The sequence below is a fragment of the Aethalodelphis obliquidens genome, unplaced genomic scaffold (genome assembly GCF_003676395.1).
Source record: "Aethalodelphis obliquidens isolate GAN/ISIS:26980383/991018 unplaced genomic scaffold, ASM367639v1 scaffold13, whole genome shotgun sequence".
NCBI lineage: Eukaryota > Metazoa > Chordata > Mammalia > Artiodactyla > Delphinidae > Aethalodelphis > Aethalodelphis obliquidens.
In genome coordinates, this window is record NW_020837957.1 from 21,662,968 (window position 1) to 21,682,774 (window position 19,807).

General features: G+C 41.6%; 1 protein-coding gene across 2 annotated transcripts in view; it reads right to left on the reverse strand.

Annotated features, from left to right (window-relative positions):
- Positions 1–4,185: 4,185 nt before the first annotated feature.
- DDAH1 (dimethylarginine dimethylaminohydrolase 1) overlaps positions 4,186–19,807 on the reverse strand; it is a 153,520-nt gene continuing 137,898 nt past the window's right edge. For both annotated transcript variants that reach the window (XM_027114226.1, XM_027114227.1), the window contains exons 5-6: positions 9,708–9,851; positions 4,186–7,235 (exon numbers count right to left, since the gene is read on the reverse strand). In XM_027114226.1, the coding sequence (XP_026970027.1) occupies positions 7,119–7,235; positions 9,708–9,851 (261 nt within the window). In that variant the 3' untranslated portion in view covers positions 4,186–7,118. The remainder of the gene's footprint in view (positions 7,236–9,707; positions 9,852–19,807) is intronic.

Consider the following 19,807-nt stretch of genomic DNA (forward strand, 5'->3'; position numbering starts at 1 on the left):
AAAAGGGGGAACACAGAAAATAGGTTCTTTGGAATCCTAAGCAACTTTATGTCACCAGCAGGTCATGGGCATGCAGTAAAAAGGCAACTAGCTCTTTTTGGACACCAGGTGCCCGAGCTACTGTGCTTATTTTAGAACTAACGTACTGCTTACTAAAGCGGTCCAGGACTCACGGGTCTGGAATGTGACGTTCTCTCACCTTCAGGCTGTGCAGACTCATGTTCTACTGTTGATTCTGCTCCAATCATTTTCTGATACTGAAAGAGGGAGAACCAGACCACAGAACTGGCATGTGCCTGAGGAATTTGCTAAGAAATAGGATTTAAATGCCAACCTTGAGAGACAGAGTTGGTGATGACGATTCTCTGAAGGGCTGAGAGCTCATTTTCATAGCGGCACTGTGCTGATCATCTTCTACCCTTTCCAGATCCTTTTTCTACCCTTCTCTGCCAGCTCTGTGCTGGTCCCTGCAGGGGCATCACCTGGGACCCCTCACTAACCATCTTGCCATTGTGCTCAATCGATGGGGAGCGCCAGCAGGTCAGACAGTGAGAAGAGAGGCTCTGGAAACTGGTCTCTGGCCAGAGCTGTGGCCCTTCCTTCTCTGTCCCAGATCCAGTGGTATGATTTCCTGTCCTTTTCCTGTTGGCCCTAGGCATGATGCTGACAGCTGGTTTCTGGGTGTCTCACCCACCACCCCTTGTTTGTCCGTTGAATATCCATACCTTTGAAACAGACCTTCATTAGAATCTCTTCAATTTGATCCAAGTGGAGGTGAATTCTATTTCTTATCAGATAGACTCTTTGTTACCACCTTGCCATGGTAATAGTGTTCCTTCTGTCTCCCTCAATTATCGTTAAACCTAGAAAGAAAGAAAGCCCCATGTTGCTGTCCTAACATTAATCCTAGGGGGACCTCATATGCTCATCTGAGTCCCATGTAAACAAAACAGCTGACTTTGTTCATATCCTGCCCTGGAATTTTAAGTCTCTGTTGGATCCATGACCACGACTCTGTTTATTCCACAAGCTCTTTCCAGAGGTAGAAGACCTAACATTTCTACATAGCTCGACTGTTGCTTGGAATGAGAACTCGTTTGGTTCCTGAACTTTTCCTGCATTAGTGTGAAATATGCAAAGTCTGAAATATGCAGTCTTGTACCCTGATGGGATATGGGAAATTTCAACACATAGCACACGTTTTCCTAGTTTAATTTTTGAGCAGTTGTCCTCTGAGTTCTGGTTCAAAGCCCTGTCTAATCAATAAGAGTCCTTAGGAACTTAAAATAAAATTCTTTAAAAAAGTTTAAGCACAAGAAAAGCAAAACAACCTTCAGAGGCTTGTGTTAATTCACCCAAGCTCTGTCTTGTTATTCATAGCCAAATGACTAAACTTTCTATTTATAAATAGAGGGGGCTTCCTGAGACCTAGGGACCCATCACTGCTTTTAAGCATTCATGTCACAAGCCAGCCCAGGCTATATTTTACCAAGTGGTTAGAGGGCAGACTGGTTTGAATCTTTTATTTATTTATAGTGACTAACATACTTGGCACTTACACGTTCTCCTAAAAGCCTGATAACTCCCGTTATCTTCTGCTATAAGCGGTCCTGCTTTCACTGAGTTAAAAATGAGTGTTTGGAGGGGGAAGGGAGATGAGGGCCATTCAGATTTGCCAACAGTTCCCTAAGGCAGGTATGTCTTTGGAGCAGCCTTGCTGGGTACCAAGGAAACCTGTGAATTCACCATGGAAGCTGTCAGGCCAGCTTACAGGCATCAATTATGAAAATCCTGAGTTATTTCTGGAGTAGGTGATTGATGTTTCAAATAGAAGATGACATTTTGATGGGCTCCAGACTTGCTGTGATAGGAGTTAATGAGGATAATGACGATGATAATGATATTTACATTATACCTTTCTTCCAAAGAACCTTTTAGTCTTTTTATCTCATCTGCGTTGAAAATGTCCCTTTGTAGTTGGGAGGGAAAGGTGTTATGAATCTGTTTTTCGGGAGAGAAAATATAGAGTTAATTGCCGAGCTCTCAGGTTCCATTTTGGTGCTGAGAAGAGGTGTTTAAATGATGAATTAAATTTGGGGAGATTAAGTTTAGAAGAACACCAGTCTCAGTTCCCATTCATCCTATACAATGCTGCCGTATCAAACTCCATTAGTATGACTCCCTGGCCCAAACATCTTCAGGGGACACTCACAGACTGCCAAATTCTGTCCAAATACCCAAGGCCCTTGACATTCCAACCTACATTGTCTCACTGTGCTCTTATATTTGTCTCGTGTTTCAGCCAAACAAATCCCCTTGCTTGCCTCTACCACGCGCTCTGAGAACCCCATTCTCCTTTCATAATGTTTATCATGCTTGCTGTAACTTGTTTAATGTCTGTCTTCCTACTTGGATGTAAATTCCAGGAAAGCAAGGACAATCACCATTGTATCCTGAGGGCCTAGGCAGGTTGATGGGCACACAGTAGGTGCTTCTGAAGCGTACACTGTGCTCTCCCACCTCCATGCCTTTGTCTTGCTGCCCCCCAGAACTCTATCCTGGCTTCTCGAAGCCAGAGCTGAACTTTCAAGCCCAGATTAAACCCTGAGCCCTCTGTCTGATCTCCCCTACTTGGGAACCACCACAGCACCATTCTTTTTGGTTCCTCCCTTACCTTCTTTTGTGTTATGATCATCGGGGCGCTTGTGTGGTCTTCCTTCCCCGCCCTTCCCAGACTGTCAGCTCTCGAAAGACAGGAGCTGCACCCAGGAGCCTGGCAGAGTGTGGGAACTTGCTAAACATGTGCTCATGTGTCTAAAATGATGGTTGACCAGCATTCTTCATTCAGCCAATTCCCATTTCCAGAATCTGAAGCTTGTCGTGAGAGGGGATTTTTCTCATTCTTAGCTTCCTCCACTCTCTGCAAGGCTGGGGGGGACCAGGCAGGGGAGCCCTGCTAACTCTTGCTTTAAAAAGTGTCTCCCTCTCTCCTCTAAGAGTAGCACTGAACCCTGGCACGTGGGTGGAAGGTTCCATTTCCTGTGGCGGCCCAGAGCAGGTTTGCAGTTGGCAGTTTTTAGTTTCACTGTCCACGTTAATGGCAGCCTAAATAACGGAGAACTAACTGACGCATCGTCAACTGAGCGGTGTGACTAAATCAGTGACCTCTCCAAGGGATTTGAGTACTGGTTTGTGCTTCTGATGGGCTTTTGCATGTACCCTTCAGTTATGGTAAGAGGATTACGGATTGAGCTAACCCTTGGGGTGTGTGAGAGCTTATATGCACAACATGTTTGATAGCCTAAAGACCCCCGGCTACTAGAAATGTGGGCACAGCAAACATCTGTGATAGAACACTCCACATAAATTAGAAAGAGCTGCTGTGACAACCTTATTGTGAATTATTCAGGGCTGTTCAAGTTGATGATGTAGATCTCCATTTATTGACATGGAGAGATGGCCACAATATATTGCTGAGTGAAGGAAGCACTAATGATGATGTACAATCATTCCATATTTATATCTGTATCTAGTCCTAGATGTGAGGATATTCTCCAAGATGCTAATAGCAGCTGTCTGTAGGTGATAAAATTTGGGGTAATTTTTTTTCCTTTACTTTTGTTTTTATGTTTTTTGGGGTAAGGTTTGATTTTTATTTTTGCAGTGAGCAGTTATTATTTTTACAGTCAGAAAAAGAGAACAATGAAGCTACTTTCAGTTTGAAAAAAATTGTTGGAAATAAAAAGTCTTATTAAAAAAACCTTCATATTTCCTAAAAAACTCTTACTATAAAATAAACAAAAACAAAAAGCAAACTCTTGCATGAACACAGGAAAACATCTTTCAACCGTCTCCATAACTGAGCCATATTATAATGTGCTGATGACAGGAGTCAAAGGAACAAGGGAAGCCTTTTTGAGGAGGAACATATGTGAAATCAAGATCTCCTGACCACACGTGGATAATATGCATACTTTTAAAGCACCACAAGTATGAAGTATCCTTTGATTATCATTTTAATCCAAGCTTTTGATAGCAGTTGACTTACAGGTAAGTATTTCTAATTCCATAGCTTATAGGACAAGAGAAAAAAACCCCAAAAACTTCCCATCTCTGGTAGTAAAGAAATGGTGACTTCATTCACCACAGCAGTTTCTGTTGCAAGAAAGAGACATAGGCTATTGATCACAGTACAACTCACACTTTATTCCATCGTGATTGGTATACTTGTAGGATCAGTACAGCAAGAGACTAAAATCAGTGCAGAATTTCTCTGGACTAAAGGACCGTGAAAGGCATTACTGGTTTTGGCACACAGAGTGGATAACCATACACTGGCTGTGACAGGATGGTCAGTATGATAAAATGCACGAATCTAACACCACGTGGAAATCATGTCTGAGTTCTGTAGAATGTAAAGGAGTAAATAATTACGAAGACTAACATGCAACTCTAAATAAGTCACATTGTTCATCTACAGACTATTTCTCCCCTTCTAGATGAAGAGATGGCCTTAGTAGCCTGTTCACAGTAGCTTAAAAGAGCAATCAATACACAGTAGAGAGATCTGCCTGCTGATTTCTATAGCAATTCATCACAGTTGAAGAAATAATGCTAAATCATGTACTTTCTCTATATTGTCCTTAGTAAGTTGAATCTTACTGACCAAGTGATTCTGACTCAACTTTTATATACAATCTCTAATGTCTTTATAATGTCAAAAAGCAGTTTCTGTTAGCTTTTCCTTATAAATCACAATGGACAAGAGGGGAACCTAGGTAACGGGGTAGTGGGTTGTCTTTCCTCTTCAAAGATAATATGATGCTGATGAGTACACCAAAGAAATAATACTACTATGCTGCAAATATTTTAGGTTTCCACATCAGCATATCACAGAGAGAGTCCAAAGAAGCCAGCCTTGTAGGTGATGTAGCAGTGCAGAATAAGATTCTGTAGAAGAGGCACATAGATTCTAAGTGATTTCTTGAGACAAAGAGAAGGAAAGATGGAAAGATGAAAAGAAAAGGAAAAGTGAAAACAGCCTTCTGTAGAACAAATGGTTCAAAAGAAAAATTGATTCACTTGCAATTTACTAAACATAATAGAGAACAGTTCTTTAGTTTGGAAAGCTAGAAATAAAGATATTGGAAATTATATGCCAGTTAGCTGTACTATTAAGACTGAAGTGGCTGATTGAGTGAGTTTTCCTGTGGTTGTCTTTGAGGGAGGATTTCTGTTTTTGCCAGCATAGGGCCGGATTTAACCCCAAAGGGCAACCATAACTACTGAGGACAATTTTTCTTTATTAACTTGGGCATGTGGGTAACATTCATTCTCTCTGTGGTAAAAACATATTATTCACCCATGATGAGACAGTTGGAAATATGCCAGTGACCAAGATACGTTTCAGTCATAGGATGCATGAAATTAGATATTTGAACGTGATATGAATATTAAAGTCAAGCAAAAAGAAAAAGAAGGAGGAGAAGGAACTTCTTCTAAGTCTGACATAAAATGATCGAATAAATGAAAAACATAGTAGTTAAGGTTGTCTTGGTTTGCTCAGAGGTTTCTCACTTCCATTTGTTCAGGGGGAGATGAAATGAATGAAGGTATTCTCTCTTGGTCACCAAACATGAGGAATGTCTGATTACAAACACGTTAGGTGAGCCTAGCAAGACGTGAAGTAGCATTCCTTAAACTCCCTGAATCTTAATCTTAGCCATAGGCAATACAGGAAAGGTGGAGATGACTGGGAAGTTTGATAACATGCCTGGATCAGTCACCATTCCTTGGAAAGTACCATTTCCCTGGTCTGCTAAAAGACTGATTCTTTCATTTAAGTAAAAGACAACCATCTCTCCCTTCACTGCGGCTTTGTTCTTTGTTAAGAGATTCGTGTCAGTTTAAGGTTGTGTGATTGGAAGGCTACAGAGGAGAGAAGTTTTAATTGAATTCCACAGTAAATATTCACGGATATTTCAAAGTAGAAGTGTCCATTGTCTGCGGCTGATTTCAAGCACCAAGCCTATCACTTCCTGAACATGCTCCATCTGGCTCGCACTAGACCATCAATAATCATTTTTAGATGTAATGTCTCTTTTGAAAGAAATAACTCTGTAGGTCAGCAAAAAAATAACTCTGTAGATTAAGGGGTAGAAGCCTGGAAACAGGGTGAGTCACAATGGGGGGAAATGAAAGTAAATTGAAAGAAAAAAATAAGTCTATTCCCCAAGGTCTGTATATGGCCAGTAATAAAGCAAAAATGCACGGAATGTGACTTAAAGACTTTCTAAAGTGTTGTACTCATGGGGTGTGTCCAAGCTTCTTGATCTGCAACCCCCTAGCAACCATCTGGTGCTGAATTCACCTTCCTAGGTGTGGTGCCCTACTTCTTCTAGAATTTAGATCTCTGGGGCAAACCCCACTGGGATGTGCCTCTGTGCAGTGAACTCTCCCCTAAACGGCCGCTCTGATTTTGGTCACGGTTCTGCTGAGGGGCCTGTTTGACCCTCTGGGGGAAAGTGGTGGTGGCGGCAGATGTAGCGGCGAGGCAGAAAGACTGCTGGCAGACAGGGTCGACCTGCAGGAAGATGTGCAGAAGGCAAGACCCCGGATTCTACCCAAGGTCGAGGTGACTGTGATAGAAGTGGGAAAGTTTTCATACTTCAGATGGAAACAAAGAGGGAAAGGAGGAGGATCCACAGACCAGGGAATTTCATAGGAGCCAAAGATAATTAATGATATACAGAAAGAAAATCCAGCTTAGCTGACTGATCAAAAAGACATTCTTCGGTTTATATTGGCAAATAAACAATTTTCACACTGATAATACAAACATTAAAATGAGTGTTTCCTTACAATTATTAATCACATTTGAATAATTCATTAGCTCTATATTTTCTAGATTGCTTAATTCATTGAGCAAATCCACAGTTTAGGTACCACCTCGAGGGGAGGGGCTGGGGGAGGTGCAGAACGAAGCAATTAAATTTAGAATTGTAGACCAGTGTTAGTAGCAGAGTGGCATAAAAGATTGTCAATGAAAACGGTAGGAATGGGTACAGTTATCGGCCTTACAAGTGCAGTATTGCCGGCAACAAGGGAGGGACTGCGACTCAGGACTCTACTTTCTTGTTAATTAAAATCGAGCAGCAGGTCAGCAGCCCGTCCACCTTTTCCATTTCAGAATGGCTCACGGGGATCAGCATATGGTCCTTCAGCTTTTCATAAACCTGCAGGAGGAATCAAGGAAAAGTAGAGAAGAAGGCTTATGTTTCTGCCTCTGTCTTCCCTGGCCCCCAGGCCCACCCCCTCCACCTGGGGTAGAGGATTCATGTAGCTTGTAAGTTTAGGCTTTTCACCCATTGAACCCCAAGATATGCATGGAACCAAGACCACACACGTGCCTACAGCGATACCCAGAGAGCTAGCAGCATTGGTTAACCACTAGCTCTATGCTCTAACCTCAAAGCCAAAGATGTGTCAGAAATGTGGTTGTTACTAGAAAGGCCTTTACTCTGCCCTTGTCATTGCTAGATTAAGTGATATATGAAAGTTGGTGGACGTGTTTACAGGCTGAGTAGGACTCTCTCTCCACGCTTCAAAACCCTCTCAACTATAATGTTCCTTTCCTTAATAAGACCATTGGAAAAACCTGACAAAGTATAATTTAAGTGAAGGGTTTCAGGTCAAACTGCTTTTAAATTACAGGTGTGTGAATTTTAGAGCATCTTTTGACACGAATAGAAAGCAAGCATGTGTCAAACCTTCAAATTAACAGTCCACAGATTTTTTCTCTGATGATAAAACAAAGAACATTTTTTTTTTAAAAAAAGGCAAAATCACTTGCAAATACACTGCCTAAAAACAATCCACCATGCTTCTGTAGGATGTACTTTGGTACAGTGGTTAATTAAGAGTGCTGGAACCACACAGAGTTGGGTTCCAGCCCCAGTTCTGCCAACTTACTGCTCCAAGTGTAATTTCGGTCAAGTGGCATCGCCTTGGGATTATTTCTCTGTAAGACTGGAGTAATAACAGCACCCTCACAGGGCTGCTGTAAGGAATGAATAAGATAGTACATGCGGTGTGCCTGGCACAGGGGAAGCACTCAATAAATATGATGTTACTGTTTTTTGGTGGTAGACCCAGGGCTGAATTCAGAAGCAGTTAATGATCATCTCGTTATCGGATGATTGATGTGGCTGAAGGGGTACGAATGATCGAGAGCTGTGTTTCTCCAAGTGAGTTCAGTGACCAGGGTGCTTACTGACATGGCAGATTCTAGGGTGGGGAGTTCTAGGAACCTGTATTTTTAACAACCCTGAGGCACATTAAATTGTGAGACCTACTATTCATCTGAGAGCTGGTTAAGCCCCAGTCCAGGGGGTCAGGGGTCCTATATTTTCCTCAGGTTCACACTTTCAGCCATGGAAGAAGAAAAAAAAAAAATCTATTTATCCTCTTCCCCTGCTCTCTTTTTAATCTGCTGAAGGGGATCCTTCCTGACTAGGAGGATAAGCCTAGTAATTATACAGTATTGCATACTTAAAAGGTAGCATAAACTATTTTCTAAAAGTTTTAAAGTTTAAGATTGAAAGAAAAGAGAGAGAGATCAGTGGTTACTACGACTCTTCTGTAATGCTTACTATAAATATCTTGCTCCTCTGGACAGAGATGAACATACTGAAATGCCTAAAAAAGATATGAACACTTGAAGGATCTATGGACCAACACCCTTAATCTGCTTGGTATGATTAAATTGAAATTACCAAAGTACACAGATGAGACTGGCAGAGTGCCCTGAAAGACTGGGAAGATTTTCTCAGACCAGGAAGGAATTCCATACGGAGGGGGCAATTCCCTGGCTGGAACATAAATGCAGAGCTGCTTGGAGAGACCAGTTGGCTGGTTCCAAGTGTGCTGTATTTATATTTCTTCTTGTTCTATCCTTTCAGGCCTTTGTTGCCTAGGATGTGTAGCCCCTGCTTTTGAGCACCCTTCTCTTTGGGTCATTCCTACTTCTCTGACTGAAGAAACAAATGACCCTCTGATGAGGGGCAGCTTAGATTTGTCAGAAAACAATGAGGCAGTTGGCCATCTAATTGTAGGTCTCTATGCTTAATGAGCATGTCAGTGTCAAGAAGTACATTTAATCAAAGCTGGAGCACAGACTTGGGAGATCCAAATACTCATTTGAAAAGGGCTGAATACCAGGCATGATCATCTCAATTACTTTGCATGCATTAGTGACCAATGACACTAACGAGAAGAGCGAGTTAAATAAACTTTCCTTTGGCCCTAAATTATGTTATCCTTGTACATTTTGGAGATTAATCCTTTGTCAGTTGCTTCATTTGCAAATATTTTCTCTCATTCTGAGGGGTGGGATAGGGAGGGTGGGAGGGAGGGAGACGTAAGAGGGAAGAGATATGGGAACATATGTATGTGTATAACTGATTCACTTGGTAATAAAGCAGAGACTAACACACCATTGTAAAGCAATTATACTCCAATAAACATGTTAAAAAATCATATAAAATAAATAAATAAATTATGTTATCCTTTTGGCTTTCCTAATGATGTGTATAGGGGAAAAGGAAGCCCTGTTATTTGTCACTCTATTGTGAAAAAAATCCCTAGGCAGGAAGGCTGCAAAGGGAGGCCTACTCAGCTGCTGTGGCAAGAAGGACTTTTTTTTTTACCTTTGCACTTTCTGGATACTCTTCTGGGGTTCGGTGCAGCAAGACGTGGCCTTTATTGGGGATATTTAGATATAAGCAGTTTGCGGCCGTGTCATCAGGCACAGTGAGTTTGTCGTAGCGGTGGTCACTCATCTGTTGCATGATCTATAACGAGAAACAAAGCAGGCCTAAGCAGAGCGTCTCCCACACTTGCCAACAGAAGGAGGGCAGTGTGGTGGGATAAAAGCTTGCAATCCATACCTAAGAATGTTCCTCTGTGTTGAAGTTCCTGTCTATTACCTCTAGACACTTAGAACCAAAAGAGGAAAACTGGATGTAGCTACGATTCTTTGGAAGAATTGTAAGGGTTCTTCTTGTTCTTTTAAAAGTACGTGTTTGTCTCTAAGTTTTCCGGACGCGCAGGCTCAGCGGCCATGGCTCACGGGCCTTGCCGCTGCGCGGCATGTGGGATCTTCCTGGACCGGGGCACGAACCCGTGTCCCCTGCATCGGCAGGCGGAGTCTCAACCACTGCGCCACCAGGGAAGCCCAGTCTCTAAGCTTTTAAGGGTTTTAAAACGATTATTTGTTTCATAAGATCTATCAGAAAGACACATAGACAAAAGGCCCAGCTGGGGTTTTGATGATATCCTCAGCTGAGTAAGCAGGGCTGCTCTGGTCTATAGGGAAAAAGGATCATAGCAGTAATCAGAATGGTCGGTAGCAGTAATCAGAATGGTCAGTTAACTGATTTAGCAATAACTGCACACACACACACACACACACACACACAAACATAATTTCCTCTTCTCGGTACATTTAAATTGAATTCACTTGTCTGTTGGCAGGTGCTGCCCTTAATACAATGAACATAAAAATCCCTTGGGGAGAATGTTAAAATCATATTCCAAGGCCATGCCCCCAGGGATTCTGGTTTGGCAGGTTTGAGGTGAGGCATAATAATTTGTATTCTGAAGCCCTCCAGGTAATTCTGAGGCAGATGGTCCCTGGACCACACTTGGAGAAAAACTGACTTAGCAGGTCCATTCATCAAATGAAGGGTTTATTAGTACCTTAGTATAAAATAACTTAAAGATAAGACAAAAATGAATTCTGCAAAGAACTTAAAATATTGATATCTCATCTTCAGCCCCTCAACAAATTAAAACAAAAATGCAAAGAACAACCTTCCCCATTCCCCTGCACCCCTCCCCCACGCCAAAAATATCCAAACATTAAAAACAAAAACAAGTATGATTTTGGGCTTACTCATGTAGACTCTTTCCATTCTTTATCATTATCTATATGTTTTAAGGAATCTGCCAAAATGTCATGCCATGGAGGTATAAGAAGATCTTTTCACTGTCTGGTTCTAATCTATCTTTCCAGCTAGGTCTTCCTTTGCCCCTCAAGATTTGTGTGGAAATGGGCCTCATATTATAGGACCCCAGAGTTAGGTCTCTTGTCTACTAAGTCATGGAGGCACTGAACAGTAAGATTTACGGTGTGGAAGAGCAGAAGAGACGCCACGCTCCCTGCAGAAACTTCACTCCCAAGAGGATGTGAAGAGTACAGATGGTAAGGCCTTCTTGACTCACCAATCAGGTAATCCATTCTCTTCTCCAAGTGGGGAATATGTCAAGAGCAGACAGAAACCAGGAATAATATGATAATGGAACATCCTTCACATAGAAGGAAACATCAAGAGTGGGGATGAGCTTAAGCACTATATCAAAGGCTCAGAGACACAAAGATAAACAGACATAAATCCAGTTTTTTGAAGAGGTCACAGGCTAATGGAGGAGACTGTCAGACAAATAGACAATTATATTACAATAAGAACAGGCAGAGCACCATGCTAAACATTTTACATTTATTACTGAATCCCCAAATTCCCATTTTACAGATGACGAAGTTGGACTGAGAGAGGTCAAATAACTTGCTCAAGGTCATAATTGTAGATTTAAACCCAGATCTGTGCAACTCAAAACTTTATTAATCATCTCACTTTGCTCTTTCTTGACTTCCAGAGCTGCAGCAAAATCTCTCTCCTACAAATTACCATATCATCTACTTTTTCACACTAATTTGCTACTTTAAATTTATGGTCAAAATTAATCATGGTACCATTCATTCTCTTTTTGTGTGTAATCCTGTTATGACACGGTACAGTTTCGACTTGACTGGACATCTCTTTTGCACTTTTTTTTTTTTTTTTTTTTTTTTTGCGGTACACAGGCCTCTCACTGTTGTGACCTCTCCCGTTGTGGAGCACAGGCTCTGGACGCGCAGGCTCAGTGGCCATGGCTCACGGGCCCAGCTGCTCTGCGGCATGTGGGATGTGGGATCTTCCCGGACCGGGGTACGAACTCGTGTCCCCTGCATTGGCAGGCGGACTCTCAACCACTGCGCCACCAGGGAAGCCCTTCTTTCGCACTTTTTAATGTAAATTGTTCCCCGAGGGGATAGGCCCATAGGGTGGATCACCCACGGGTGGGGTGGGTTTTTCCTTAGAGCCCAGCCTGAGAAACCTTGTATCTATTCAAGGACATGGACAATTTAGAACTATTATAAGCAAATTAACAACATATTCAATTTAGCCCTCTTTATAAAATGGATGTGCCCAAAAATAATATGAAGAGGCTTGTTTAAGAGAAAATTTCCAGACACAAGTAGCTCTCCTCTATTATGAATTGCTATTTAATTATATCTTAGGCAGACTTTCTTTTGGCTGCTTTCAAAAAAAAAATAATAGTAGCTTCCCTTTATTATTGTGTAGGAGGGGACACATTAAGACGGTGAACTCTAGAAAGAGACCTGGGTTTAAGTCTCTGCTGTATCCTTTGTGAGCTATAGAAATTCAAGCTTTTTTTTGACTTCTTAGTTTCCTCATCTATAAAATTGGGATAATAATAGTCTTTGACATACTTATTGTGAAAGATAAGTGAAGATAATGAATATAATTAGGCGCTGTACTAAGCCCTTAATTAGCTGCTAGTATTTTATGACAGCATGACCAGACAAACAAGGTTCAGGTTTCCAGTCTGCAGTCCCATCTACTGTTTTGGCAAGCTTTGCCCTTTAACCTCACACTTAAGATAGCCTGTTCTGAGATAAAGAAATCACCTATGGCTCTTAGTACAAGATGAGTTGAAAGAGAAAGAAGCATAGCCACACCTCATAAGCCTTGACTATAACTTCAATTGTCCCATGAGCAGCCCAGCAAATTCCCCACCTCTCAGTCTGACTCATGCATGTCCGGTGGTGACTATGAAGCAGAAACATGGAATGTTATACATTCCAGAGGAAGTGTTATCAAGGATGTTATCACTGCTGACTTTTTGTTTATCAGTGAAGGAACAAACTAGAATCTCCAAGGTTGCAGAGAAACCTACCTCAGAAAGTGCCCATTTTCTCTGGAATAATAGACACTGAATCCTTCTTTTCCTGGTGTGCTTTATTTACCCGGCCTTCAGCTCTCTCCATGTTCCCTCTCATCTCTCCACATCCTAGCTTGAACAATACCGCTCCCCTCCCATGTGCTTCATTTGTTGTTCTGCAGTTGATGGTATTTCTGTGAAATTCTAATTGCTGTTTTCCTCACTCTTGAATATTTCTCTCTCTTCTGGGCCTTATATTTATAATTTATAACTTCTGGTGGGAACATTCCAAAAATTACTGACATAAGGTCAGTACCCAACCTAGCACTGTTTGAGGATAGTTTCATTTTTTTCATCACTGTGAGGAAAGGAGTTATAATATTCTTAGAGCGGAAATAATTGAATGCTGGGAATACATAAAGTAATTCACTGATAAATTCTATTGAGAGATACTCTTAAAATAAATGTCTTAACAAAACCACCAAAGCCACCTTAGGAGAAGCTTTTCAAATAATTTTTCAAGACCGCATGGTTATCATTTTAAGACAGGTTAAAATCTGTGCCAAAAGAAATGACTTTTAATACTAGAACAGACCCTGTGTGGAGCAGTGAATGGCTCTGCTTAACCGTGGAAAGAAAAATACAAAAGCTCTGTCAGGCGTAGTCTTTCTAAACTAAAAGGATTTAGGAAGTGGTAACTATAGATAATAAACAAAAAATACATTTTTTCCATGAAAAAGCTAAAGGTGTTTATTCTGAACACAAAGGGTTTCTCTCTTTTGGGACAAAGAACAGGTTTTTCTTTTCCTGTTAGTGACTGTTTTTCTTTCTCTTATATGTTGTTATTGTCTGAATAAGACAGCTTGCATTTATTTATGGCTGGGTTCAGAAGACGCACATATATACACAACGCAGGGCGCTTGCCATCCAGAGGGGAATACACAGAAAAAGGTTCAGGAGACTGTGTGTCTCTCTAGCATCTCTCCCCTGTGGTGTTGGAACGGCACTGCGAAGATGTGAGCATGTGCTCCCGGCCCGCCTGGCAGGGCATCACCTCAAAGAGCTCAGGCTCCCAAGGACAGAGCCAGCGCGAGGCAGAGGAACGGGGTCTGCTTCCGCTTTGTGGATGCACAGAAGCCTTTGTTAAAAGATGAGTATCATTTCAAATATTCTGAGAATGTGGCTGCTAGGCTGTTTAGTTCCATGTCCCAACATTTTTTCCTAAAAAGGGGTGGAGGCGGTGTATTGCTCCAGAGCTGTGTGTAAAGTGTTCTTTTAACACCGGGGGCTATGCTTCCTGCTTCTGGCTGCGCTGGGAGCCAGCACGGAAAGGAGAAAACCGCTAATCCGTCCCCACGCCACAAGTTCCCGAGAGGCCCCGGACTCCGGGTAACACGCAGCAGTTCTACAAGGCTTTGGGGGAGTATCTGAGAGGTTAACTCGCTGCTCTAAATGTCTTTTCTGATTTCTGCAATTTCCCGAAGGAGTTATTCCACTTTGTGTAAAAGAGAGTAATTATTGAATATCATCAGGACTGGATACAATTGGTGTTCCGTTCAATTCAACTGTCCTCTTGGAGCGCCCCCTTCAGGCCGGGCGCGATGGCAGTGGGAGGTGGGAACGGGAAAGAGATGAAAAGGTAACTTGGTCACAGATTCTGCCTTCAGGAGATGATAGTCTATAATTTAAGGAAGGTCAGGGTAAACTAGCAGTAAAAAGAAAGTCAGCCTCACTCCTGACAGAGGCATCTCTTTAACGAAGAAGGCATGCAGCCGTGCGAGGAAACGGCTCTGAGAATCATCTTGGCCACGTTGTGGTGGTCTGTTACACAGCTGCTGGTTTGGAGGAACCGGCCTTGCTCCCCAGAGGGGAGCTGTCACAAAACAGAGTGGGAAATGTCTGGCTTCCAGCCCAAGATGATTTGCATGGCTAGTTGCATTAACAACCAGGCATTTCCGGCAGTTCCCAACATTTCTGGGAATTTTCTCATCCGAAAGTCTGGAAGGCAGTTTCATTCTCCCACTTGTTACTCATGGTTTCTTTGTAGTACATCAATTATTCTGAAAAAATTCCCAGGCTATGTTGTTTCACAGAACAATGTTGGATGCATTGGTCAAATACCGAAGCAAAGTTATATAGAACGTATTTAAAGATGTTTAGGAAACAGAGCACATTTTTGGCTTGCTCATAATTGATCTTCCTATGAAATATACATATGTATTCATCTCAGCGTATCAAAATGGAGCCAACTCAATAAAGCAACTCATTATAGATTCTATTGAGATATACAATATATGATGCTCAAGTACACTTTTCATTGCTCCTGAATATCTAGAATCATTCATACATTTATTTATCCACCCATCCATCAACAGTTCATTGAGAGTCTGACAATACACCAGGCATCAAGTCCTTGCAGTCCTTTTAAGGCTGAGTCAAACAGCTATGAATAACATTCTAGAATTGATATCATGTTTTCATTTTTTAATGGTTTTTCCATGGATCAGCTCAAAATGAACATAACCTGAGAGAGGTTGTCTTTTAAACAACCTCTCTGAATTGATGGGCTGTGATCCTAAGAATGAGGTTACATGGTTCTTTTTAGTTAAATCTGGGCAAACTTTCAATGCCAAATATTCCCTTCCAAGCTAGATGACATTTCCTCCACATATTATCTCATGTTTGGAGCTGCTGCTTCACTCAGATCATATGGCACACGTGAAAATGTAGAGGAAAGAATTCTTCTACTATTCAAACTACAACCACAAGTCACATAAACCGTTTCTGCAAGGAATCTTCAAACACAGTGGTTTCTGTGGAAGGCTGGGAAAAACCCCCCATACTCTTACAGGACCACTCTGAGCTCTGCGGAGGGCTGGGGAGCAGGGCATGGGCAGAAGGAACAAGGGGAGCTTCTATGGGTAATCACAGCCCTGATTTAAGTTTTTGACTCAAGGAGTGGAGAGGAAAAAAATCAGACCAAAGTACTTCCAAAATGCAAAGTCTGGCATCCTACCTTCCCTTCTTACCCCTGCCATGCTTCTCTAAGACTAGTTCTGTAGCAGAAGCAAATATCCCACAGTCTTATTCTTAGTCTTGAATAAGTACAGTAGACAGCTGCCTACTTGGCTACTGAGGTCATGCCCTGGCTATGTTTCTTCAGATACCTGCACCCTAAATTCCGCTCCTAAAATCTCATCATCAAAAATTAACTTCCTTGGGTATTGGGAGCTGGGTGATCTTTCAGTTTCCCCCCGGATCATTCAATAGCAAGAAAGAATTGGAATGTTTATGGAGCTCTCTTCTCTTTATTCATGGTTTATCTATCTTCACTTATTTCTTTCTTTAACAATTCATTTTACAGATAAGAAAGCCAAGGTTCAGACAATTCAGTAATTTTTCCAAGGTCACACATTAAGACAGAAATCCAGGATTCAGGTCCAGGTGAGTCAGCCTCCAAACGCCCACCTTTTTACTTCACACCAATCTACCACCTTGACAATAGCCCTTGAAAGATTAGACTCGGAGCTCACTAACTGACAGCCTGTGGGCTAATTTTTCTTGTAGATACAATTTAGTTGACGTGCACATATATGGAAAAGTTTGCATTTAAGTGCATCTTAGACAGAGAAGGTCTGGCCTCTGAAGTCATCCGAGTTTGCTACTAGACTACATAGGTTGGTTTCCAGAGCTAGCTACTCTATTTTTTAAGTAGATGAAGGAAGAGCAAAGCCTTTGGGAATGGAAAAAGACAGTGGGTGAAGAGGCATTATCACCTCTAGAGCAGTAGAGGGGTAAGGTCCAAGGTAAGAGATGAGAAACGGCCAAACACACACACTTTGCAATGATGCCCAGGACCAGCCCTGTTCACTCAGACCCCACCACTGGTGGATTAATGCTTAGTCTCTGTATGAGCAAATGATTCCTTGGTTATCTCATCAGTAAGGCACACATTCAAACATTTTCCTTGCAATAATTGTAACTGTTTTGCTTTGAGACATTCAAAATCCTCTACCCAGTCTGCTTGGCCATTTGTGAAAGGGTTGCCTGGGAGTTAGGGAAGAGTCTATGCACAGGAAAGAGCATTCTTTTTTTCTGGAATAGTGTGAAGAAAATCATCACTGGGACTTTCAACTATATCCCTCTACCTAACTGTACTCTTAGCCTGGGCGCCGAACAAAAAAGTCTTTAGCATATGTTTAGTGCCCTGAGATCTTCAGCTCCAGGCAATAGTGTGCTGGTAAATATGGGGGAAAACATATGCATAATATACCTACAGAAGTTTATTATACATTTTACTGATATAAAGGATGTGTAGCATCCTTTACAATTTATAAATAATAATAAAAATTTCAATACTCTTGACTATAAATTTCATATTGTCAATTGATTCTCACAGAATGCTTCTGTTGATTTTTGCAGAGCTCGTGCGTTTGAGGCCAACCTAATAGTTGCAATTGACAAATCATTGTAGTTCCAACATGGCTGCTGGTTGATATTTTGTTTACACTAATGAGTAAGACAAATTAAACAATGAAGATATATATTGGAACTTTACTTGTTTGGCAATGATGTGAGGGACTTCTCTGCTGAAGTGCATAGTAGTTTCTGAATACTGGAAGAATATTTCCTCATTTTTCCCTCAATGTAATGGCTACACACATGACACATTTTTTTTTTTTTTTTTTTTGTGGTACGCGGGCCTCTCACTGCCGCGGCCTCTCCCGTCGCAGAGCACAGGCTCCGGACGCGCAGGCCCAGTGGCCATGGCTCACGGGCCCAGCCGCTCCGCGGCATGTGGGATCTTCCTGGACCGGGACACGAACCCGCGTCCCCCGCACTGGCAGGCGGACCCCCAACCACTGCGCCACCAGGGAAGCCCTATTACCTTTGTTTTTAATGAAATTTCTTTAATCATAAGTTTATGTAATCTGATTTTTAATAATGGATGTGTTTAACAACCAGCTGTCAAAATCCCCCAAAATGTAACAATTGACCCTGGTAAGCTAGTAGAAGCTGGCTCCAGAAAACCGCTGCCCTACACAGGGGACTTCATGGTTCTACAAGACTTGGTTCCTGAATTTCAGCAGAAGTTGGCTTTTCATAGAAAGTTACCTTAAGTCACTCTCTACCTTCTTTGTTAGTACCAAGGATAACTTTAGTTTTAAAACCTGGCTCATGTAACTCTTGCTTTCTCATGGGCAAACAATATTTGGGGGTTAGGCTTCAATGAGCTTATGAAAAACACTGACGGTATAAGTTATCATGAATACTTAAAAGGAAGGAGAGCAAATTGGATTTGCTAAATAGGAGCCTAAATTCAATGAAGTTCTCAAACATACAAGCGAGGATGACTGATTGGAAGCTTAAAGTCTGAATGTCCTACGTATAAAGAGGAAATGAGAATTCATGGTTTGCATTCTTAAACTTGGCTCCAATTTAAATTATTGTTTCTCCTTTTACATCCCTTTCATTTCCAGTTATGTTATTTTGCTATGCTTCATGCATCTTTGTAAGTCGCTTTTACAAAATGAGGGGCAGTATGATTACATAATTTCGAACGGTTTTTCTAAAAACATGTTTTTAAATTATAAACCAAAATACAAATTATAAACAATAAAAAACATAAGTTTTTTGTACAAGATTCAAATATGAAAAATTAAAAATTCTATTGGACTTAACACAACTATATACATTTGTCAAAGCCCACTGAATTGCACATTTAAAGCTTGTGAATTTTACTGTATGGAAATTATATTTCAATAAAGCTGAATTATAAAAAAAGATGGGGCTTCCCTGGTGGCGCAGTGGTTGGGAGTCTGCCTGCTAGTGCAGCGGACACGGGTTTGAGCCCTGGTCTGGGAGGATCCCACATGCCGCGGAGCAGCTGGGCCTGTGAGCCACAACTGCTGAGCCTGCACGTCTGGAGCCTGTGCTCTGCAATGGGAGAGGCCACAACAGTGTGAGGCCCGCGCACCGCGATGAAGAGTGGCCCCCACTTGCCGCGACTGGAGGGAGCCCTCGCACAGAGACAAAGACCCAGCACAGCAAAAATAAATAAATTAATTAATAAACTCCTACCCCCAACATCTTCTTTTAAAAAAAAAAAAAAAAAGATGAAGTCCTGTTTCTCCCCCTCTATCCCATCTTTCTCTTTTCTCTTCTCCCTTTCCCTATGGGAAACCACTATTAAGTTTGATGTGAATCCTTCAGATCATTTTTTACACATATACATACTTAAAACAAAACCTGTTTATCTCCCACGGAACTTGTCAGTGAAGGAGCCTGAACATCTCAATTTCTAGGGGTCCCAAAGTCCACTTCTCTCAAAGTCTGGTAACAAAAGCCTCTGCAGGTTTTGCACTCGTGAAGGCAATTTCTGTGATTGTCTTACAGTTACGACATTTTTGTCCATAAGTAGTTCCAATGCCTGTAAATAATGTTACACAAAAACTGAATAAATATTGGGATTTTATACAGCTATTTAATTCCCTCCTACTGAAGAACACTCTTGCTGTCATGAGCTACTTGATCTTCAGAAGTCACTGCTGTCGCTAAATGCATCAGGGATAAAAGCACCTTAACTGTGATATGCTCAGGAACTGAAATTTCTGTGAAACAGGGATGACAAAGCTCATTCACGTTTTAGGATGGGTTTTCTTAACCTCAGCACTATTGACATTTTGGGCTGGATAATTCTTTGTTGTGAGGACTGTCCTGTGTATTGTAGGACATTTAGCAG